This window comes from Lontra canadensis, unplaced genomic scaffold (assembly GCF_010015895.1).
Source record: "Lontra canadensis isolate GAN:19392208 unplaced genomic scaffold, GSC_riverotter_1.0 scaffold76, whole genome shotgun sequence".
Taxonomy (NCBI): domain Eukaryota; kingdom Metazoa; phylum Chordata; class Mammalia; order Carnivora; family Mustelidae; genus Lontra; species Lontra canadensis.
Window position 1 is genome coordinate 314,525 of NW_022631070.1, and position 23,374 is coordinate 337,898.

The 23,374-nt window shown below is 50.3% G+C and overlaps 1 protein-coding gene across 2 annotated transcripts in view; it reads left to right on the plus strand.

Moving 5' to 3' along the window:
• Positions 1 to 2,190: 2,190 nt before the first annotated feature.
• JCAD (junctional cadherin 5 associated) overlaps positions 2,191 to 23,374 on the plus strand; it is a 38,850-nt gene continuing 17,666 nt past the window's right edge. The window contains exons 1-2 of one of the 2 annotated variants that reach the window (XM_032881601.1): positions 2,191 to 2,291; positions 13,981 to 14,319. In XM_032881601.1, the coding sequence (XP_032737492.1) occupies positions 14,039 to 14,319 (281 nt within the window). In that variant the 5' untranslated portion in view covers positions 2,191 to 2,291; positions 13,981 to 14,038. Of the gene's footprint in view, positions 2,292 to 13,314; positions 13,390 to 13,980; positions 14,320 to 23,374 lie in introns of those variants that run through there. The other variant, XM_032881602.1, reaches the window with a different exon arrangement.

The window sequence follows — 23,374 nt, forward strand, 5'->3', positions numbered from 1 at the left end:
GTTTGAACCGAGGTTGTCGTGATAAAGAACCAGGGCTCAGCGACCACAGAAATCTTCAAAACCGCAGAGTCATCTTCAGAACCCACAGCGGCTCAATCTCATTAGCTTCTTCTAATTAAATCTGCCCTTACCAAACTTGCTGCTGAAACACAGTTTCTCATTAAATTTTATTTGGGTGGGCTTAGCTTAGTTTCTAGCATCGCTTCAATTTTTTTTTTTTTCCCTACTGCAACCATACAGCATTTCAGTTAGAGTGTACAACTTCAGCAGGGTTGACCCAGAAAACCCAACAATATCATATTGTTCTAATCAGTTTGCTGGCTGATAAATGATCTCGCAGGAACATGTGGCTCCATATGGGTCTGCAGAGGGCTAGACATGTATAGGTGTTCCACAAGGAGGAAAAGTTATTTCATTGAGTTGACAAATTGAGGACAAATGGGAATTGTATGTCATTGAAACACTCTGTCCCTGAAAGACATGTTTATGGCAAGAAGTAATAGCACCACCACCTAGGACTATGATTCCACAAAAGCCTCTGTGATTCATTTTCTCTTTTTCTCATCTTACTCCCTCAGTCTGGAGATGATACCCTTTGCCTCTGCCTAGACCCAATGCAGCTGTCCTTCCGGGCCCCCCACAAAGCCTTCCCCGGTGGCTCCAGCCCACAGAACACTGTTAGTACAAGCACCCATGGCAGGAGCTGTCAGTTTCTGCACGTTCACTCTGTGACAGTACTACGGCTTTCCTAGGACGTGAGCACTATATCCTTATCCCCATTTTGTCTGAGAGGAGACCGAGAAGGATCGAAGTCAAGTAACACGTCTAGAAAGTGACAGAAGCACTCCAAATTGGGATTTACTCAGAAGCCCTGTAGATAACGCCACACACAGCACTGGATCATAGTGTTTTTCTTCTCCGGCACTAGTGTTTTTGGCTTTTTTTTCTTTGCTCTCTTAGCTTATATGCTTCTTGTGGCTAGTGTTCAGAGCAAAGGTCTTTGGCCAGATTCTGCAACTTCTATCTGTGTGCCTCCCGGAGCCCCAGTGTCCCATGCACCCTCCCCCCCTCCCACAATAGGACTGTGGTGAGGATTACCAGAAAATAATGCATATGAAGGGCTCAGACTGGGGTTGTCCACAGTGAGAGGCCAAACAACTTTATGTATTACTGGTGGTGTTACAGTGAGCACAACCCCAGCTCTGAGAGGCTTTCTAAAACTTCCTTCTGCAGGGATTCCTATCTGCTCTGCCATCCGTGTTCAGCCCTGGGGACCCGACTTAGCCGACACCCTCTCCCTCTCCCCAACTCATCAGCAAAATTGAACACTTTATGTCTTTTCTCCACCCTCTGGAGTACAAGGCTTTTGCCCTTGAACGGACCTGGCAGTCTAATCACTGCCGGGGAAACATAGGGAAACATAGAGTGGGCTAGGAGGTAACTGTTCATTCCAGCCTGAACTCTCCCACTGACCTCCTCCTACTCTTGCCTTTAGGCAGATCCCACTCCCAGCCGTAGTTTCCTCATCTGTCCCAGGAGAGGACAGACTGACCTCTCAAGTCTCCTGGAGCCCTATAGCTAAGACTCTTAGAGGTCTTTTTTTAAACAAGGAAATCCCAAGCACTAAGCTGTTGTCCCCGGCACTGTTTTCTGCTCTTCAAGACTTCCGTGGTTGTGTTTTTGTGAAACGGTGTGTTTCTGTGTTTTATGCGAGTGTCTTTTGTCTCCGTGTGTGTATGTCTATGCGTGTGCGAGTTTGTATGTGACTGCATATGGGTGTGTTGGTGCGCAAGTGTGTGATTATACATGAATGTGGGTGCCTCTGTATGTGAATATTTTTGTTGTGTGTGTGTGCGTGTGTGTGTGTACATTAGCACAGGGTCGAAGCCGTCTGAACCCAAGTGACAGGAAGAGAGAAAGCTGTCCAGCTCACCTGTGCCTTTGGGACGACCCACCCAGGCAGGGCCCGCACGAGGCGGGGGAGCTAGGATCCCCACCCAGGTGCCGCCCCCCCACGGAGAGAGTCGGAGCCTGGAGACCGCCTAGCGGGCGGGGCGGGGCGGAGGGCGGGGCGGGGCGGGCGGTGGGCGGGGATCAGGGCGGGCGGTGGGCGGGGATCAGGGCGGGCGGTGGGCGGGGATCAGGGCGGGGCGAGGCCCAGGGTGGGTGGGGCGGGCGGCGGCGGCTCCGGGCATGCTCGGCGGTGGCGGCAGCGAGCGGGGCGGGTCGCGCTGGTCCCCGGCCGGCCGGAGCGGCGGCGGCGGCGCGGGGCAGCATGAGGGAGCCGCTCGGTAAGTCCCGGCGTCTCTCGCCCCTCCCGACTCCCGCCGTCCATTTGGCCCGCAGTCACGGCGCGACGCGGGCCTCGCCCCCAGCCTCCCGCGCTCTCCCCCAACTTCTCCAGCCCGGACGTTGCTCGGGTCTGATCCTCCCCCAGCTTTAGGGGATGTCCGCACCCCCGCCCCGGGCGTCCCTCACGGTGCCCGGCCCGGCCGCCGCGAGCCCCCTGCCCAAAGCCTGGGGGTGAGGGAGCGCCCCCTTTGCGGGGAGGGGGCGGCCCCGTCTCTCAGGTGCCCAGCCGGCGTGAGGGACTCCAGGGTCCGGCGCCCAGGGCCGCGGCCGGCGTTAGCGCTCGCTTGGCCCCTTGCGCAGGGAGGGCCCGGGACGGCGGGGGTCGCGGGCTTCCCTCTCGGCGTCCTCTCCGCCAGCCCGGCTCCAACCAGTCCCCTTTTTCGCTTGCGCGCCCCGACTTCGCGGACATCACCCCAGGAACTGACAGCCACTGTTCAGAGTCCCAGCGGTCCCCGGTTCCCACAGTGGCCACCTCCCCCCTTCCCCCCTCCACCCAGCGCGCAGTCCGGACCGGCCGGCGGGACGTTGAGAGCTCGCCGCCGCGCCCCGCGCTCCCTGCTTGGGTCTCTGCCGGGCCTTGCGCGCCCGGCTCTGCGGGGTCAGGACCGGGGATTAGGGCGCTAATCGCCGCTGCTTCCTAGGAAGTGCCTGGGGCGGCGCGGCACCGAGCAGCTGGTGGTTAAGACAAAAAAAAAAAAAAAAAAAAAAAAAAAAAAGAAGAAGAAGAAGAAAAAGAAAGAGAGAGAGAGAGAGAGAAAGGGGTGGGAGAAAGGAAAGAGCCCCGCCTGAGAGTGCTGTAAATCTCCTTAATCAGCTCCTTTATGGGATCTGGAGCCTGCCTGCCTGTCTGCCTGCCCGACTGCCCGGCTGCCCGCCTGCCCGCCCAGGTCTCCGCACTCCGATTTCCTGAGCACCCTCGTCACCCCCACCCCCGCCTCCCGCCACCTCCCAATAGCCGTCAGATCACCCTAGAATGCCAGGGTTTGCCTAGATGCCCTGGCCACAGTGGGGTTCAGCACCTACAGCTGAAAGCTCCCTTCTTGCTCCCTGTCACTGGAGGTAGTGCCCAGAGCCTCGGAGTCTTCTGGGGGTTTGAAAAAGAAGCTGTGATTTCACTACTGGAGAAAAAAAAATTTAAAAAAACGAGAACTCTACGCCAGCGCAGCCTGGTCCTGCCCTGTTCCTTGCTCATCCGTACTCTGTAGGAGCAGAGGACTTTGGGCAATTCGCTTAGGCAAAACACCCTCCCCTCCACCCCCATCCTCTGCCTCTCCTCCCCCTACCCTCATGCTGGCCTGTCCCTCCCTCAGTTTATTTGCCTGGTCTGTCTTGGGGAGAGGGATGAAATCCTGTGGACCATACAGATTCGAGGTTTTCCCTATATCTTCATGTCTTCAGTCTCTTGCTTGTTTTTTCAGGTCTGCAAAAAAATTTGATTTGAGATGAAGGTTGGAAGACGGGTGTGTGGAGGGAGGGGAGCAGAGGATTCCTGGGAGTAGAGGGACATAGGATTCAGACAGCCAGAAATACTTAGACAAAAATGGCAGACTCAGTATTCAAACCTGAGTGGTCACAGGCTAAACTTTAGGAAAACAGTGCCTGATGCCAGGCATTTTTAGAATTTAAGATGACTGGATTAAGAGCATGTAGCAAGGCAAGTGTGTATCGTTGTTTTAGAAATCCCATGCAAATTCTAGTTCAGGGGAGTTGTGATGGTTTGCACGTGAAATTGAAAATTCAGTAAATTCATTTGGTTTCTCATACTGTTGTGTGGCTTTGAACATAATGTATTTATTTACCTTGATATTAAGTGCCTTAATCTTGGCTACCAGCTGAACAGCGGTCCTGAAGGCCCCTAACTATTACTCTGGGCAGACAGCATGTAGCAGTTTCACTTCCCCAAGAGTGGGTGAGCAAATATTTGTTGAAGGAGGCCTTAATCTGCGGGGCCTTCCTCCTGGCAAACTTTACTCCTGTGCTACAGAGAATGGAAGGTCAGGCCCTTGGCAGGCCCAAGAGATTTAAGGGGATTGGGTGGATGGAGAAAGTCCGTGCCAGAAAAAAAAGAGAGAGAGAATTTTGTCTTTCTACCTCCTTGGAATATAACTTAAAAGTGCTCTGGAGGCTTGACAATCTAATCAGAGTTATCTAATGAGCCATCTGAGTAGTCACAGACTCTAGAAGCTTATGGCCTATCGATCAATAGCTATAAAATGCAACTAGAGATTGGAGGTACATAAGGAGAATAAATAAGGACCAGTTTTTCAGTTAAAAAAAAAAATCTGAAAAGATCCTTGGAGTATAATTTTTTTTTAAGTGCAGTTTAAAAATAAACTAGAAATGCTATCAGTAAAGAAAGCCCAGAAGTCTGTGGTTCCGCCAAGTTCTCATTGTCCTTGCTGGAGAGTTCTCTAGTCTGGGAGGACAGTAAACACCAACCCTGCTGCAGGAGTTTAGAGTTTCTCTTTTAATGAGCTTGGCGGGACTTCACGCTAATTAATCTAGGGAGAGTTTAGAACACAGAGCGTTGTATTTGAAACAATTGTTCTGTTGTGGTTTTGATTTTGATAAGGGAAGACTATCTCCCTGAAATCCTATTTCAGGCCTATGCTGAACCCATTACTGTCCTTTATTTGGTTTTTTAACAGATGTTGTTTTTCACCTTTTGGATGGCAGGGGTTATCTCACTCATTAAAACCTTGCTATTGTACTTTGTTTCAAGAGCCTTTGGAGTTAAGGAATGCTGAGAGACAATCACTTGCTGGGGCCCCAGCGCAGGGGAGGCGAGGTCAGTCTCCAATACTTTGATATAGCCTTTAAAATGTAAAAGTCATTGAAAAACTATAGGAACCACCCTGATACTAAAATCTCAATTATCTTGATTTAAGATATCTTGTTTAAAATTTGGATTGTAGCGTGCCTGGGTGGCTCAGTGGGTTAAGCCTCTGCCTTCCGCTCAGGTCATGATCTCAGGGTCCTGGGATCAAGCCCTGCATCAGGCTCTATGCTCAGCAGGGAGCCTGCTCCCCACCCACCCCTCCCCCACCACCCCTCTGTCTGCCTCTCTGTCTGCTTATGATCTTGTCTGTCAAATAAAATTTGGATTGTTACCTTTGCTTTCTTTAAATATATTTTTCCAAAAACTTTCTTAGGTAATATAATTGGGAACAGTCAGGCCAAGCTGGTAAAGATGAATTATCAGGCTCCAAAATATCCTTGTAATTTGCTGCTTCTTAGTGATCTTTCTATAGCTTACCTCTAAGCTTGTTTCTTTTGTACATAAATGAAATAATTTATTATGAAGAGACACCAAGATATATTTCAAAGGAGGGAAAAAAAGCGGGGGAAGAGGCAGAAAGCAACTGTAGGTATATAGAAAGAGTAGTAGGAGAAATGGAAATCAGACTGTTGCTTGGCAGAGTGGGGTTACTGGGAACTTTTACTTTTTATTGAAACACTGAATTTTTCAGTGTTTACTGCTAGTATAACTTTATACGTGTACATGACTTTTGCAATTAGAAAATAATGTACAAGTTATATGAAATCATTTAAACTTTAACATTATAATAAGACCTTGGTTCTTTTATCCAAAAGATATTTTAAAAGAAAACTAGTGTGTTTTAAGTTAAATAGACCATATCAGGAATTTTAACACATGGAGTTTGATTTACATGATGGTAGTGGGATTACATTCTAATCTAAGTTTTACAGTTATTTTTACAAATAGCCAAAAGTTCCAGAAGATTTAAAAAATCTTATCCAATTTCATTCCTTTTCTTAATGACTGCTAATCTTCCAGAAATGTTACTGAGGTACTTAGGGTCTCATTAGAAGAGGGTGAGGTCGCCAAAGCAATAATGGCAGAATTTAGAGGTGAAAAAGATGATAGGAGTGCATGGGTGTATGTGCACTTCTGGGTGTGTTCACACAAGTCTTGGGAGAAAAGGCAAGAAATCAGAAGAGATAATATTTATGAAAAAAATAAAGTGCATAACATTTGGTACTTTCCTTCTCTTTCTCTGTGTTTTGGAATCAATGCCTTAATACTGACCCAACCCAGCAAGACTAGCATTCCAGAATCCTTTTGATCTCAGACCCAAGTTTTCCACCTCCTTTTTTTTTTTGGTCACCTTAAAGAAACTTAACTGAGTGATGTTTGCTCTACTAAAATTATTACTTCACAGATTAAATACGCTTTTTATGTTTAGGAGACTTTAACAACTTGAGGGCTCTGGCAAGAGCTGGCCATCACACTGTTGTGCGATGGTAACAGTGGTGTGTGAGCACTTACTGGCCCAGCACTTTAGCTGGGACTCTGGAGTTCTCGACTGAGTTATTAAGACTGGGAGAGAAATGGCAATCCTGTTGCTCATAATAAAATACATAGTTCTACGATTAAAAAAAGAAACCCACAGAAAGCAGTAATGTCCATTTGTCAGTTAGCAATGAGTCCCATTCTGCTTTGTTTTAGGTCTTAGCAATTTACCTCTTGTTTAAAGAAAGTACTTTGTTATATATTAATCATAACATTAGGCTGCGAAGTTGTCAGTTGAAGAAGTATTTACAGTGAACTGCCAACAATTTGAGGGACTAATTACATCTTAAGTATGGAATGTCAGTGAATATAACTGAGAAGTTTTAGGTTTTCAAGGAGAGTAACAATGTCTAATCAAGACCCTTGGAAGGCTGTTTGTAATCTTGTATTAGATTTTGTTAGCAGAACATGTAACTTTTGGCTCACTGGAAACAGGTTAAGAATCTCTGTAGCAGATACGACACATGTACCATATACTAAACACGTAGAACCTTACATAATTCACTGTTCATTTATTCTTCAGTGTTTCTTTTATTTTCATGAAGTCTTCCAATGTTCAAACATACATTTTCTTAATCCTACTTAAGAAACTGTTCTTAAATTTTTTTTTTAATATTTATTTTTAAAGTAAACCCATCCCCCAATGTAGGGCTCGAACTCACAACCCCCAGATCAAGACTTGCCTGTCCTACTGACTGAGCCAGCCGGGTGCCCCTAAATTTTCTTCTGATGGTGAAATCATATCAGGCTAAAGTACATGAAAGTGCCAATATCTGACCATTTTTCTCCTGCAACATGGCAACTTCCTATGGTTCTACCAAATATATTTCATGACAGGACATCATAAAGTATAGTGAAGTATAAATAAGGACATTAAAAAAAAAAAACAACCAGAATGCAGTACCACCTTTGAAAATTAATTTGATATGTTTTCTTTGGTGTTTTTTTCCTCCCGTGTGTGTGTGTGTGTGTGTGTGTGTGTGTGTGTGAAATTACTATTGTACTTAACATAAGGTTATGTATCCTGTCTTTACCATTTAATATGGTACTGTAAGCATTTCCCTGTGCCATTGTATATCCAGAAACATAATTTTATACATACATATACATATCCAACTCTACCATATAGATGTATTAGGATTTTTAAATCATATCTTAAATGGACATTTATTTGGTCTAATTTTGTATTTATCATAATTAAGACTTGAGTAAGTATGTTTATAGATGACTTTGTGGGTATTTCTGATTATTTCTGTAGGATGGATTCCAAGATAAAAAGATTATTAGCCCGCAGAGTCTCAGATTTTTAAAGATTTTATAACATATCAATCACTTTTAAGAAAGGAAATACCCATTTACAACAGACGCCCCCCCACCAACACAGTCATACACCCACAAATAGGAGAGCCCATCATGCCCTCACCTACAACAAATACTGCCTTCTAAACTTCAGTAATATGATCAGTGAATAATAGCATTTTGGTTTAATTTACATATCTTTGATTACTAGTGAGAGTAAACATCTGTTTTACATATTTAATCGGGTATTTGTCTCTTTCCTTTATTAATTTTCAGTTCATGTTTTAGGCAATTTTTAACAAGGAAGGAAAGTTTTGGTTGATCTAACGCGCTCTTTAATAGTTTTATTTCACTGCCTTGGGGAGCCTTATGACTGTAAATATGAGAATAAAAACTATTTTTATTTTTATAAATGTAAAGGGAGGAGGAAACGGTACATGTTACGAAGTAACGTTCATTTGCCCATCTCCACCTCTGATGAGGAGCGTGCGCTAATGGACACACCACGACGTAGACCACAGCGTCTGCAGGGGGGCTTGTGGATGGGGCTTGTCTTTCTGATCTCCAGCCCAGAGCCTCGCACGGTCAGTGTAAAGCAAGTGTCCTGAGTAACGTAAGTTGGAAGACGTGTCCAATACTGTGCTCTGGGACCTCTGGATGGAGAGTTGCTAGCTGCTGTACCCTGAGGCCTCTGCACCCACCCCCGCTGCTACCTCTTCCCCCCGTGTGGCCATATAGCTTAGCTCTCTTGGTTAGCCTTTCTGGGTGGTAATGGGGCCAAGGTCAGAGGTTCTTTCTTCACATGACCTCCTTAGCTTTGTTCCTTGTCATGGCCACAAGCTGTATCCTTGTTACTGTGACCAGCTGACTTAGAAAGGCAAGCTGCTCGTCACAAGGGTGAACAGGCCCGGGAGAGGGACAGATGGCTAGCGCTAGAAGGACCCCGAAGAACCTCTGGTTCAACTTTATTTTACTTCTCCTGGGGAAGACTGAAGCCCAAGGAGCTTCCCTCTTTGGCGCAGTGTCTCAGGCTCAGTTCACTAGAACAGATCGTACCGAGCCATGAGGAGCGGCAGAATCTCCCCAACAGTGTAGGGGCAGGCAACCCTGTGTCTACACACTCCAGGCTGATGTTTAAAGAACGTAGAAATCCTCCACAAAATAAGATTACTGGAAGTGATTTCATTCTCATTTTTTGGATGAGACAAATAATCAGATGAAAATCTACTTGAAAGTGATTTGGGAAAAAAAATTTTATGGGACTGGGTTCGTTAAATTAAAAGCAAATTACCTGTCATCTCCTCCAACCAATAGCTTTCGGTTATTTGTGATTTATTTCTCCTCAATGAAATGACCATTAGCTTAGTCACCAAAGACTAGAATCCATGTACTTCAACTCCTTTTCCCCATCCCCTGTTACCACCTGTGCACGTTCAGTAAAGAGACTTGTAACTACTTGTCCCCACGTCTGTCCTTGCTCTAACCACTTCATCCTCCACCTCCCCACCATACTGACTGTCAGGCAGTCTTTCCCGTTTGCCCACTCCTGTGGTTTCCCAGTGCCTGCTCTCACGAGGTGCAAATTCTATCCGTGTTGTACGTAGAGTGACTGTTTCTATACAGATCATTTTTTTTTAGAATTTAGTTTGTTTTTTTTTTTTCCTAAAAGTTACTCGCTCCTTTCCCATTTATCATGGATGTAGTTTGTCTGCTTCTCAGAGTCACCTAACAAGTTTTACAATAGCTCTGTAGGAGCCTGAAACCAAAAATGATCTGAGGTCCGCTGAAGGTCATGAAGCGAGGACACGGTCTATTTGTGAATGAATCCTCTTCCTGAGCATTTAAAATTAATACAAGCCCTGCCTTCAAAATACCACAGTCAAGTGAGGCAACGGGCCCTGTGCATGTGTACACATATGTGCGTACAGGTGTGCATGTATGTATGTACATGTGTGTGCATGGCCTGTGTGTGCCTGGTGTGCATAAGGAAGGAATCCTGTAGAAGAGCCATCCTAATCCAGTGCAACAAAGGAGATTTTTTTTCCTTTTAAATACAGTTTCCATTTTAATGCTGCCATGACTTCATCTTTTCTTGTTTATTTTTATGCATTATTTAGTAAATTAAGAAACTTCTATTGTTTGATAGGAAGGAACTTTAGATGGGTGAGCCTAAAATAGTAGCAAGTAACAAGGGCTTTGAAGCTAAACAGACCTTGGTTTGAACCTCAGATTTGTGCTTACAAGCTCAGGCCCTCAGCCTCAATTTTCTTGTTTGTAAAATGGAGACATTCATGGCTACCTTAGAAGTTTGCTGAGGGCATATAATGAAATAAAGTTGTTTGTTCTTACGTTAAATGTTTCCTCTGTATGAATGGTATTTAGATATTCATGGAATGAAAAAGATATTTAAAGTGGATTCATTCGTCTCTTGTTGTGTTTGGGTCCAGCCCATGCTGTAAGCACCCCACCCCCCGTAGCTGAGATTGTATGTGGACACCTGCATTGTTGTTACCACTCTTCCGAGATGTTCCACTATGAGTATTTGCTACAAGGAAACAGAAGTAGCAAAGGAAAAGTTTTCTTAAATGAACCACCTGGAAAACCATACTTACGGTGTGGGTCTACCTTGATGTGGAGAATTAGTTTGGCTTAGAAGCAATCTTCCAGAAGCTTCCCTGACCCCTTGAGATCAGGTTAGGGTCCCTTCTGCCTATTTTCCTGCAGTCTGTACAGCAAGACAGTAAGATTCTTAAGGACAAAGAATATGTCTTATTCATTACTATCGTTGCAGGGCCTCGTGCATTATAGGTGCTCAGGAACTGTGTCTTAGTGTTTCAGACTGTGTAAGATAACACTGTTCTAAGTGACTTGGAAGGAGGTCGAAGTGTCCATTCGCAAAAGACAGGACATATGGGTGATATAAAGAAGGTATGACCTTGGAAATCAAAAGTTACATCCTAAGTGATGTAAGAGGAATTGGGAAATGGTCTGAATTTCAAAGTGAAGATTAATAACGAACGTGAAGTCTTTTCATAAGGCAAGTAACTCTTTAGAGACAAACTAAGGCCACTGTTGCATGCTAAATCCACTGTCTTATGTCTGCGTGGTGACTTACACTGTCACAAGATCTTATTTGGTCCTCAGAACAGCCTGGTGGGGTGGAAGAGAGTAGCAATGCTATTCTGCACATCAGAAAACTGCGGTCTGGTGCAGTTAGCCACTGCCTGCAGGGGTCCCAGCTGGGGCGGGTGTCAGCATCACACGTGATACTGCGCACTTTAACTGTACGTATACATTTCCAAGTTGTTAAATCTTTTGTTATAATAACTGACATTTATGTCGGGTTTTGCTTTGTGTTTTTCTTTACAGCAATGCCTTGAGTTGGTGGGTGGGCGATCGATCAGATTAAATACTGTTCATTTAGAATGCTGGTATCTCAGGGTCAGAGAGAAGCTCTAAAAGGGACAGCGTTTTGCCCAGCAGTTCACTGGAGGCCCGTCTCCTCAGCACGTCACTGTCTTCTCCTGGTGGCTGCTGGGACCGATGTGTCCGTAATGGGGCGCTTGCTACCTCTCGAGGCAGCCCGTTAAGTGTTCAGTAGATCAAGATGCTGAAGAGAGTAAGCCGAATCCGATCGGGATCAGGAAGAACCATGTAACTGTTCAGAAATCAGCTCCAGGGGAGTGGCGATGCTGAGCAGGGGTGTGGAAAAGAGGAGAAACCCCCGCTCTGAGTTGGGATCAGAAAGTGCAGAGAGTCAGCTGAAGGGAGAGAAGTCCTTGTGGACAGGATGGCGGCTGGGAACACTCGTTTGGGTCGTGGGGCTCGCGGGTCATCCCCTCTCGTCTCGGCCCACCCGCACGGCTCCGGGCGCGCTCACGCTGTTGTGCTTCGTACTCCTGCTCCCCACGGGCTGCTGGCCTCTGTGAGACAGAACAAGTTACACATTTCCAGTAATCGATACGCTTTTGACCTCAGACCTGTAAGGTCAAGTTATGGCTCTTCGACTTTGAATATTTTTCGGAAGATGGCTTGGCTGGATTGTCATGCCCCTCGAGGGCTTGCGAAGCAGAGTAAGCATGCTGACGTGGCCAGACTAGACCGACTAGACCAACTCCTGCCTCAGGAGGGCGATGCACACATGCATGCTTTGTGCGGCCTTTGCTCCTTCCCCCCCTGCAGTGGACTGCAGCCCCGTGGGCTCTGCGGTGGACGCTGTCCACTCCTCCGAGCGCAGTGCGGCCTCTTGGAGGACAGCACGACTGGCTTTGAAAGAGCCTGACCTAGTATGAGAGAGAGAAGCTGAGTGTAGTGAGGCCCAGCTTCCCCTGTTAACTCTGGTGCCCCCTGGACGTGTGACATTGAGCCAGTCAGTGTGGGGACCCTCCCTGGTATAGGCCACCAGGATTTTGCTGGCATGTCATTTCTTTACTTCTGAGATAATCATTCCCCAAGTCTGTATTCCCTCTCATACACCCAAGCATGCAGTTGATAGAGTGAGCTCCTTGTCACTCTCCCAAACCTAGCTGGGATGTCCCTTTCTCGTATCTGTGCGTTCTCTTATCTGAGAGAGCCTACGTGTGCTGGATGCTGGGGATGGGGGTAGGGGTAGCCCTGAACCAAACGAGGACCCTGGCCTCACGGCCTGGCCTCGGTGCTCCCCTAGCCCCGTGTTCGTCGTGGGATCACGTTCTCCTGCAGACTCTAGTCCAGTGACGTGCTCGGTTGAATCAGAGAGCAAGTGCTCGCCTCTCTGGTCCGTCCATTTCTGTGTGAACGACCCACGTGGTCCAGCCCTATGAGGCCTGTAACAGGAGCGTCAGGAGGGCAGGACTGTGCAGTAACCGCCCAGGCTCGTCAGCCTTCCATGAAATGGGGCGACCTAACGCGAAATCGACCACTTCCAAAGTCCGATGCTCCCCGTGCTGACGGCCGGGCTTTTGGGCCCCCGTCATCCAGCATGTGATGAGGAGCGAGGACGTGCCTGGTCAGCAGAATGGCGGTGGGCCCCCGTCAGAACGTGCAGCGACAGGAAGCACATGTGTCTGCCGTTCACCTGCACCCAGGCCAGCAGGCGTTTCCTGGCCATTGTTCGCAGGGCCCCTGCGCGCTTTCCGCCCACCGGCGGCCTGGGGCTGGCGCGGGGCCCGCTCGGGCCGCCCTTCCAGGCCGGGCCTCTGCGTGCTCCCCGCCCGGCCCCGCAGCCCATCCCCAGAACCACCAGAAGACACAGGAAAGAAGATTCCCTCATGTAAAAAAAAACATGGCAGCCCCACCGGTTTTTACACTGGGCTCCCAAGTTCCTTGTTCCTTTTGTTCTCAGCAGCGCTGGGGCCTTCAGACGGTGGCCCCAGGGGAGGCGGTGCAGTGGAATTCCTGTACCCTGCGGGGAGCTGGGATGTGGCCACCCCGGGCTCAGAGAGGCCGGAAAGCTGCCCCAAGACCTCTTGGGGGAGAAAATGTGATTCTTGCAGATTTCCCGGGTGAAGGGAGACATGTGGGGTCCCCGCTGAGGTGCCATCCAGAGGCTTCCCCAGCCGCCCCTCCTGGCTCGGGGCCCGCCCCGGGAAGCCAGAGGTAGGGCTCGGGATGGCAGCGTGACGTGTCAGGAGGTAAAGCCAGCACTGGTCCCCGCTCTTTTTAGAAACTCCCGGGCGAAACTGCAGCTTCCGAACCGTGTTTATTTTGTCTTGGCTGCTTATGCCCGGTGTTTTCAGAGAACGCGGGCGAGGGAGTGGTGGACACTGTTAATCATCTCGTTGCTTAAACACTGGTCCAGACTCTGCTCCAGCAGGCCCTGGCGGCAGGTGGGGCCTCCAGGTCTCCGGCTCCGGCTCCGTGGGATGGAGACCGACATGAGGTGGAGCCTCTGCGCTTCCCGGCCAGGGCGGCCACTGTGCCGTGTGCATAACCGGGCTCTGGTTTTGGTGGGAGTAAAGGGAGCGGGAGGTGTCAGGCGCGTTCCGGGGACCCTCGGTGACTCCTCACAAACCCTTTCTCTGTCGTCCCTCCAGTGCGGGTCCTGCCAGCGCGACGGTCCCAGGGGCTGGGCTTTGATGAAGCGGGTGCATTATGTACAGCGTAGAAGACCTCCTGATTTCTCACGGGTACAAGGTGTCACGGAACGTCCCTGCGCCCCCCGGGGATGAGCGCGAGGGCCGCCGGCCAGCCAGGAGCCGCGCCAAAGCTGGCCAGGACCTGCCCAACGGGTGCGACGACGGCCGGGCCGCCCTCCCACGCAGCAAGCCATCCCAGGGGAAGGGCCACGCGAGCACCTCAGAGAACAGCCACCGCACTCCCAGAGCCCATGGAGAGCCCCAGAGCGCTTCGGCTCCCAGAGCTCCTGAGCTGGGGTAAGAGTCAGCGCGAACCCACCATGTCCTTTTGTCTCGGGGATCTGGCAGTGGGTGCAGAAGTCAGGTCCCTGAATGCCGTGTGTTTGGCAGGAGCCAGGGAGGGAGAGGGTGAGAGACAAAAACACCTCCTTCCACTGGAGTGTGTGGGGTGTTCCAGCAGCACGGAGCGCGGGGCCTGGCCAAAGGCCTTCGGTAAATAGTGGTGAGTAAATGAATTCTATCACACGAGACACACAGCATTCTAATCCCCCCCCGTTTGCCCTTAGAAGCCCCTCGGATTGCCTAAGCTACGAATCATGTCAAAACTCCGTAAAAGCTAGTTCCTGTCGGGCACACATTCCCAATCCATTAGGCTTCCTTATAAATAGGTTTCAATCCTGTGTACGTCGCAGAGTTTAAAGAGTTGTGTCTTCCCCTCTGTGTGTGAAGAAGAAAACCTTTCTTCTTGTATATTCATATAATTCCACTGGCTTCTGACCCATCTTTCCCTCGCGTACACTGGCCCCACTGTGGGTGTCCCGTCTGAACACAGCTGTATCTGTGGGTGTTTCTTATGACCAAAAAGAAGGCGGGTTGGCTGGGAAAGCGGGGCTAAAAGAGAGGGACTCCGGGCAGCTGGCCACAGAGCCAGCATGGGAGAGGAGCCCTGCGACCCCCACGCACACAGTTTCAACCGAGAGGAAACCCGTGTCATCACTTCATAAAAGTGTGTTTGTCTTCAGTGCTGTGTTGGGACCAGGCTCAGCCTGGGGGAGGAGGGCTCTGTGGGGGCGGAGCGTGTCATGTAATTGTGCATAACCGATGACACAAATGGAAGCAGAGGCTGGACTTCAAGGGAAACAAACAAAACACCAAGCAAACAAAAAGTGGAGTGAATTCAGTCTCAAGACAATGAACCTGCCTTCCATGGTTCAAAGTCACTTTTTCACAGAAGGGATCGTGAAAACGGGAGGGATTTTATTCTTAAAATATAGAGCATTTCAGGGGTGTCTGGGTGGCTCAGTGGGTTGAGCCTTTGCCTTCGGCTCAGGTCATGATCTCAGGGTCCTGGGATCGAGCCCCACATTGGGCTGTCTGCTCAGCAAGGACCCTCCTTCCCCGTCTCCCTCTCTGCCTGCCTCTCTGCCTACTTGTGATCTCTCTCTCTCTGTGTCAAGTAAATAAATAAAATCTTAAAAAAAAATGTGGAGCATTCAGCACCTTGGTTCTCGAGTGAAAGCAGAGGTGATCAGTTGCCCTCCTAGTGCCCAGGCTGGTCCGAGTGGCTGATGCTGCCACGTGAGCGCCATGTCTCCGACCGCTGATGTGGCCGGTTCAGGAGGAAACCGGGATGGAAAGGGACCTGAAGGTGTTCTTTTTAACCTTGCCCTTCAGACTCACACTTGTGTCCACTACTGTCTTGGGCTTCAGTCTCCTTTCAGCCCCGTGCCCGGAGAAACCTGCCCGCCCTGGATTTGGGGAGAGGCTGCTTACGGATGAGTTGGCGGAGACAGGGCAACCTTAGTTACCACTACGCAGACTTGTGCCAGATTCTGTCCTGCCTTCTGTCTTCTAGCTTTGTGCTGAATGTGTCTGTACCTTCTACCTGGGATTTCAGGGCACTGAGGCTCTCCACCTTGTCTGCCCCTTCCTGTGTATCTGCCAGAGAGCTTGTCGCAGTCCTGCACACGTGGTGTGTGTAATGTGTGCCCAGGGATTCAGTTCTTCCTGCCACCATTGTAACAACTGTAACAATTCGAGGCGGTGGAATCCGTGCAGAGGGGCTTGGTTGGCTGTGTGGGTCTCCATCCGACTCGGAGATCGGAGTACGGGTCAGTAAAATCCCCTCTAGAATTCTGGGTGGGCTGTGTGTCTCTCAGCCTCGTCCACAACCTCCTCAGGACTTTCTCGTCCCTCTGTGCTGACAGGCTGTTGAGGACCACCAGCACTCACAGCCCAGCCTCCAGGCCGGTAGGCATAATGGGACCCATAGGCAGCCTTTCCTTCTGTCCTGAGTAAAGTGCTCAGACGGGTAGCTTTTGGTAGCACTGGATGTCTTGACATCCAGTTCTCAACAGATCTGGCCATTTCCACCCATTTCTGAGGTTGGCTGATTAACTTATGAGATGCAGGGTAGCTTTCAGATGGAAGCTTGCCTTATCCGGTAAAAAGAGAATATGCTTACATGTTTGCAAAACTCCATGCCAGTGCCCAGAGCTCGGAGACCAGCTGCAAGGCTTCCTGGGTTGAATTGAAAAGGTGTTTTCTTTCTTTAGTAGCTTATACAGAGCTGGAAACAGGAGGCAAACAGAAAAGTGAACAGAAAGGTAGGCAGGAGAATTCCTTTTCAGGAAACAACAACAACAAAAAAAATAGTGCCTCGAGAGGAAATAAATAGGTGCTAGCAGTTAAAGCCTGGAAGTTGAAGAAAAAGAAAACCCAACAATACTTTGGCTTATGTGAATTCTGACTCTGGATGAATGAGTGGTACTCTGCCAAGTCCTAGCCTTCAGTCTGGACCAGTGCAGCTGAGGTCTTGCTGCGCGCCTGTCCCACACAGGGATGCTGCAGGGCTGGTCTCTGGGCCTGGAGGGGCCAGTGGGGCCCCCAACCCCAAGCCAGCAGACAAGGGCCTCCTCTTCTGGCGGTGCCTCTCTCGGGTGAGGTGAGGTTTGCCCTTGAGTGTATCCCCACACCACAGGCCAGTCCTCCGTACCCTAGGGCCTCCCTGGAGAAGACAGTAGTCAGAGTGGTTGGAAAGGCCACAGGGGCCAGAAGAAGGCGCGTTTGTTTTATTCTGGTGGGATGGCAGGTTAGCAGTGTCCTTATTTTATAGCCAAAGGACACGAAGGCCAGCACATGTTGGTGACTCCGTAAGGGCCACTCGGTGCCACAGCGGTTGATGCCTGGCTCAGTCCCCAGGCTCTGGGCTGCCAGGCAGGCTGGAGGCGGTCGCATGGTTAGCAGCATCGGGCCGGGACAGGTGCTGCCCACGTGAGGCCTGCCCCCATCCAGGAGGGGCGCGGGATTCTGTGAGCCCCTCTCAAAGCTGCCCCAGGGGAGCTGTCCTCACTCGCTTCCTCATCCTCTGCCCTCCCCCCCGGCATGTGAGGATGTGCAGTGGCTCTCGGAGCACAGCCGCGTCCCTTTCCTGTCCGGGCAGCTGCCCAAGGAGCACATGCGGTGGCACCCGGAGGAGATGTGCATGCGCAGGGCTGCCGCCCTGTGTGCCTGGTAAGGACGCTGTTGTCCGGCGTCGGGGGCGCGCCGGGAAGATCAAGATTGGTGGTGGGCGTGCTGGCACTTTGGTCTTTCTTCAGGAATTAACCTGTCTTCCAGCAGAGTTCCTTAGGTAAGGGCTGCTTAGATCCAGTTCAATTAAGGAAAAAAACAAAACAAAACAAAACAAACACAGCCCTCACATCTGGAGTCTTGACTCGATTTTCCAACATGCGGTGTGCGTGTTTCCCAGCGCGCCAAAGGGGCTGCTCTCCCGGCTGGCACTGTTCCCAGATCAGGTGACACCGCGCTCCCGGGATGAGAGGAGACTGGCAACTGTGTTGTGTGGGGAGGGAAGGGACCCGCTGGTTCCCCCAGAAACTCTTGTGCTGGGGGTGGAGACAGGACCGAGTCGCTTCTTGTACACAGGTATCCGGATCAGTGAGAAGACAGCAACCGCTTTCCAGAGCTCCACTGGGTGTGTTCTGTGCGTGTCAGGGCTGGTGCGAGCTTTGAAGTCCCTTCGTTGGTCCCTTTTGTCTGCGACATCATCCCCCAGCTCTGGAGCGGCCCACAGGCCTCCTCCTCCAAGCCCCAGACCCTTGTCCTCTTCTGGGCACACTGCCGTGTGCTCCCAGGGCACCAAGCCCTGCCTGGGTGCACCCAGAGCTCCCCTCCCTAGCTCCCACCGGCAGCCCCTCCTATCAGTTTGAGGACTTCTGCAGCTCCCCGTGGGGTGTTCTGCCAGCGCTGTCCTCTGGTCCCCAGGACTGTCTGCTTCCCAAAAGCTGACACTATTGCGAATTCATCTCTGGTTTTGCTGACTGCTATTAAGGAATTTTGTATTTATTAACACTCAAGAAAAATGTTTAAATAAATCCGATGAAACCTAGTACTTCCGTGCCAAGGTGGTTGTGGAAATGCTGAGTGTTTCGGAACATTGGGATAAGACGGGATGGGAAGTGGAGAAGGTTTTTCCTAGCGAGAGGATCTGGGCGGGGCTGGCTTGGGAAGGTTCCGTTGTGGAAAGAAGCGGCACTGGCTTTCCAGGCTGAGCAGCCGAGATGGCAGTTTCTATGGCTTTGTCCACACAACTACCTCCCGGGGGACGGAAAGGGAGGAAGGGAAAGGAAGGAACAGACACGGACGTAGCACAACTCCCAAGAGGCTGAATAGCCTTGATGGGGAAAGTTTCCTTCCTTTGTAGATTCTGCGGGTGCAAGACCCCAGCCCACTCCGGTGGTGAGGGACGAGCTGCTGTAAGGCTATCACGGGGGAGTCTCGGGAGCACCGGCGGGGGGAACGACGACGAGCGGGGCCTCACTGATGTGGGCATGAGAAACCTGGGACCCAAGGTTGGTCGTCAGTCCACCTCCCTCGGGGTTGTGAGTTGTTTCCCTGGGGGACTCTCTGTCGCCCGTTGTCGCCAGGCTTGCATCTCCCCGTGCTTCTGCTCCCTCCTCTGCAGAGGAGCCGATTCCTGTCACCGGCAGCCCCTACTCGCCAGGAACTTTAACTCACGGTGACTTACTTCTGCTGTTGCTTCTACATGGTGCTTTAGCTCCAGACACCGCTCATGACTCCTGCCTGAGCCTCTTCAGTTTTTGAGAGAAGGACTCAGTGGTCGGGCTTGAGCTTTGGTTAGCACGTCTCAGCCCTATCCCATCAGCGGGATGGGGAGCAGGGGCTGGGTAGGGAAGGGAAGGTGGACAGGGAGGAGGGATGACCGGATGTGGCTATGTGATCTTTACCCACCCTCCATAAAGGGGCTGTGGATGAGGGAGAGGGGTGCCGAGCATGCATCCCAAAACCTGCTCTTTTCACAGGTCGTTCGTTTAGTAATTCCATATACTTGGCATTTCCCCCTTAAGTCAGATACTCCGAGCGCTTACCTCGAGGCTAACCACTCCTGAGTGGTCTCGCTTAGCAGGCTTAGCAGATGGTGCTACGGAGCCAGCTGCAGGCTTTGCACCAAAGCCACTCACATGGTACAGGGAAAGCCTCATGGGTCCCTTCAGATGTCGCTACAGGATTGACACGTTCATAGCTGGAAGACCGTGGCTGTCGTAAAACTCCAGATAGCATTCTGTATACCAGATGAGTTGGTGCTAGATTTTTAGCATATCCCCATTTTTGCCGTATAACCGACAACAGATAACTTCTCAAGTGCATCGTGTGTGGCGCCTGTGTCCTCCCCCCGGCAGTATGGAAGCGTTGCTACTGAAGCTCACGGTTGCATCTGTGTTCAAAGATTATAACGAGAAGCATCATTTATTTAGTTCATCAGTTTGCACGAAGTTGAGCTACTGGTGCACGTCCTGTGTTGTTCCAAGGCTGGCTTGTCAGCACGTGCACGCAGCGAGATTAAGGAGAGAACAGAGGAAGTGGGCACAGGGCGAGAGCGAGCTGTTATCTATCTATACGTGGAGGAAACTGTGTGCTTAAGATGTAAGTAGCCATTACTGAATAATACTTAGCTACCTTTAAAATATGTAAAAGGCCGTTATCAGGCATTCCCGGTTTCCTTACTATGTTTCCACTGAAAGACCATAATCAGAGGAAGCTGTAAAATAACATAGCAGGAGTTTGGATCTGAAAGTCATACCATAGTAGGTTCTTCTCTGCGTGGCCCCAGGAATTCTGGTAAAGCTGTTTGTTAGCTAACCACGAGAATAACTAGCAATTACGTCTGGTCATCAGCGGCAGGCGTCACTCAGGAGAGGCACACCATCTAGACGGGGCTCTGATGTGGTCGGGCCTCATCTGAGGAGGTTTCCATTTGATCAGCCAACATCCGTTCTCGATAGGGCTAATGGGTGTGGTAAACAGTCACTTCTCAGAGGCCTTTCAAGCTTCTCTCAAGACATCGCCTGCTCATAATGGTTTTCCAAAAAGGAAGGCCTCAAGTTTAACATCTGTTTCCATGTATCTCTTTTTCTTCACAAAATTGTATTTCCACAGACATTATTTGTCTTTGAGTTGCTTGCTTCATTTCCTAATTGTTGGGTGGCGGTATCCTGACCTCTTCACAGAGGAAAGTCCGAATTGTTTGAGCCGAGGAGCTCATGGGCACACACGGAAGATTCTGACCCCCTGTGTTTCCCATTTTCTTTCTGGTAAACCCTTCTCACGAGGTGCCTTGTTCTGGCTGTTAAGCGCTGCCACCATCCAGACACACCTGCAGCCACTCCCCCACCACACACCTTCTCACGTGGCTTTCCTGCTACCAGGGCTTCCCGACAAGAAGCAGGTTAGATCCTTTAAACGTGAGACTTCTGGAATATCAGCCATGAGGATGAGGAGGTGCCCCTAGAGCTAATGGGGAGATTCCAACAGCACAGCCTAGAGCTTGACCGACCTGGGTAGCCAGGCCCTCGTCAGGAGAATTGAGTTGAGTTCCTTATTCCACCAAAGAACTGGGTCCGTGAGGGAAGCCAGCAGATACCCAGGTGAGAGGCACTGGGTGGTGAGGAGATGAAACATGGGTCCAAAACAGAGCCTTGAGCGTGTCTGCAGTTCTGGCTCACTTTGTTTTGGAGATGATGATACCTCTGAGCTCTTGAGGAGGGTCAAAGAGCCTGAGACCAGAGTGGAGTGGATGCACTGACGTGTACTTGTTGTATTTGACGGAGGGCAGTGTCCTCGTCTGTCTACGCAGAGAGCAGACTCGTTCCTTCGAGCCCCTTCTGGCTCAGGTTGACCTTTCTCAGGGGCTGGCTCTCCCACTTGGCACTGCTCTAAGCTTAGCCTCTGAGGTATGGAGAGTGCTCCTTGCATGTCATTGTGCGTGGTGACAGGATCGTGGGGGAGAAGCCAGAGACTAGGGGTGGTTTTCCTCATTGTTGATGGTGACATTGTGTAGACTGCGCCGGTGAAGACGTTTTCATGGTAGAGCTATGTCTTTATTAAAGAGAAAACATGAGGGGTGCCTGGATGGCTCAGTGGGTTAAAGCCTCTGCCTTCGGCTCGGGTCATGATCCCAGAGTCCTGGGATCGAGCCCCGCATCGGGCTCTCTGCTCAGCGGGGAGCCTGCTTCCTCCTCTCTCTCTGCCTGCCTCTCTGCCTGCTTGTGATCTGTCTGTCAAATAAATAAATAAAATCTTTAAAAAAGAAAACATGAAAATTCAGTATCTGCCTCACCTGTTGGTGTTACATGCAAAAAAATGGATCAGAGATTGCTGTTCCTGCTTTGTTTTAATAAACTAAATATTGGTTTGTTCTCCACGATCATTGTGGAAGCGGGTGTAGCTTCTTCCTTAGAGACCAGCCGTCCCCGGAGGGGCGGAGTCTTGTTATGACAGTCAGCTTTATCATCATTTCCTGTTATTGTGAAGGCCCATTGATTAGGACTCAAAAAAGACAATACCGATCTAAAATAATCATCACATAAGACAAACACTCAGTTCTCTCTTTCCTTTGTGCCACTTACCTCCTTCCTCGGACGACGGGAGGAAAAGAATTTTCAAAATGATCGTCGCTGCGGAGAATTTATTTTAATTGGGTTAATAATAGTGATACTTGCTTTTAAAAAACTGAGGGCTTATTGTGTGAGACGCTTCACCAAACAGTTTAAATGTATTTTCTCATTAAGCCCTCCCAGGAAACTTAGGAAGGAAGTGTTCCCATCCCTTGAGTAGAAATGAAGAATCAGAGACAAAGCGAAGGGAAGTGATGTCGCGGAAGGCACAGGCGGGGAAGCCCGGCGTCCTGACCAGGTGCTCGGGCTCCACTCAGGGCATTGGAACACCCTCCCTGCTGGGGCACGGAGAAGCCCAAAGCCAGCCATGCTCCCTGTAGCCGGGTGTGGGCGCCGCGGCCCTGACCCTCCCTGGGGGCGGACCCGGGTTCGCTGGGTTCCTTCTGGCCTGACCGCAGCTGCCAGCTCCTCTCTGCCCTCTGCTCTGTCGTCTTCCCAAAGCTAGGAAATTGATCAGATGGCGACGAGTAACCGGTAGTAAGTACAGGTAACAATTCTTGTTCAGATTGAATTTTTGCCGGACAGTGATATTGATCCATAATGTGTCCAGAGCCGCCTTATCTTCTCCGATTTTTAGGCTGTCCTCCCTATGTGAGTCTTAATCTTCTCTTGCCCTCATGTTTCCCCATTTCCAAAATCCCCTCCTTATTGCCCTGGGTCGGCGGGTGGTTTCCACAGTATAGCGCATTGAGTATACCGAGGCACGCTGAGAAATGAAACTGCAGGCGTCCAGGCCCGGAGGGCATCGAGAGCAAATTCCACAGCAGTAGATGGCTGACCGATCACAGAAACATGTCAGACATCTCGCACGGGGACGGGTGAGTCTGAGTCACTCTGAAGGGATGGCCCGACGCCTCTGCCAGTCTGGATGGAGAGAGCTTTCCCTCCGAGGAGTCGGGGGCTCTTTAAGTGGCCTTTACGCTCAGACTGTGCGTCTGGGTCAGGTGGGCCCAGCTGGAATAGGGAGTGGCTTCTGAAGGAATAGTGTTGGCCGAGTGCCACGACTGTCCCCCATGTCCTGTAGGACGTGACCAGTAGGGTGGCAGGGCCATCAGCAGCGCCTGTGTCTGCGAGACTGGCAGGCTTGCCGACTGGAAGAGCTCGCGGGACCCGGAGCCTGCGTTGGTGGAACCTGCCACCCTCCACCTGGACCTCCGGCAGGAAGCACAGTTGGCCAGACCCCGGGGGCTGCCCCCCAGGGAACCAGGTTCAGGATCTTGTTCACGGAGGAGTATCGACAGTATTGACACAGAGCTCGGCTCTCGTGTGCCTGGATGATAAGTGGGTTCAGCTCCTGAGGACCTGAGTTCACAGAGAAGATGGTCCCGGAGCGTGTGAAACCGTGGTTCCAAGTCACGTCCCATACTGCCGTTCTG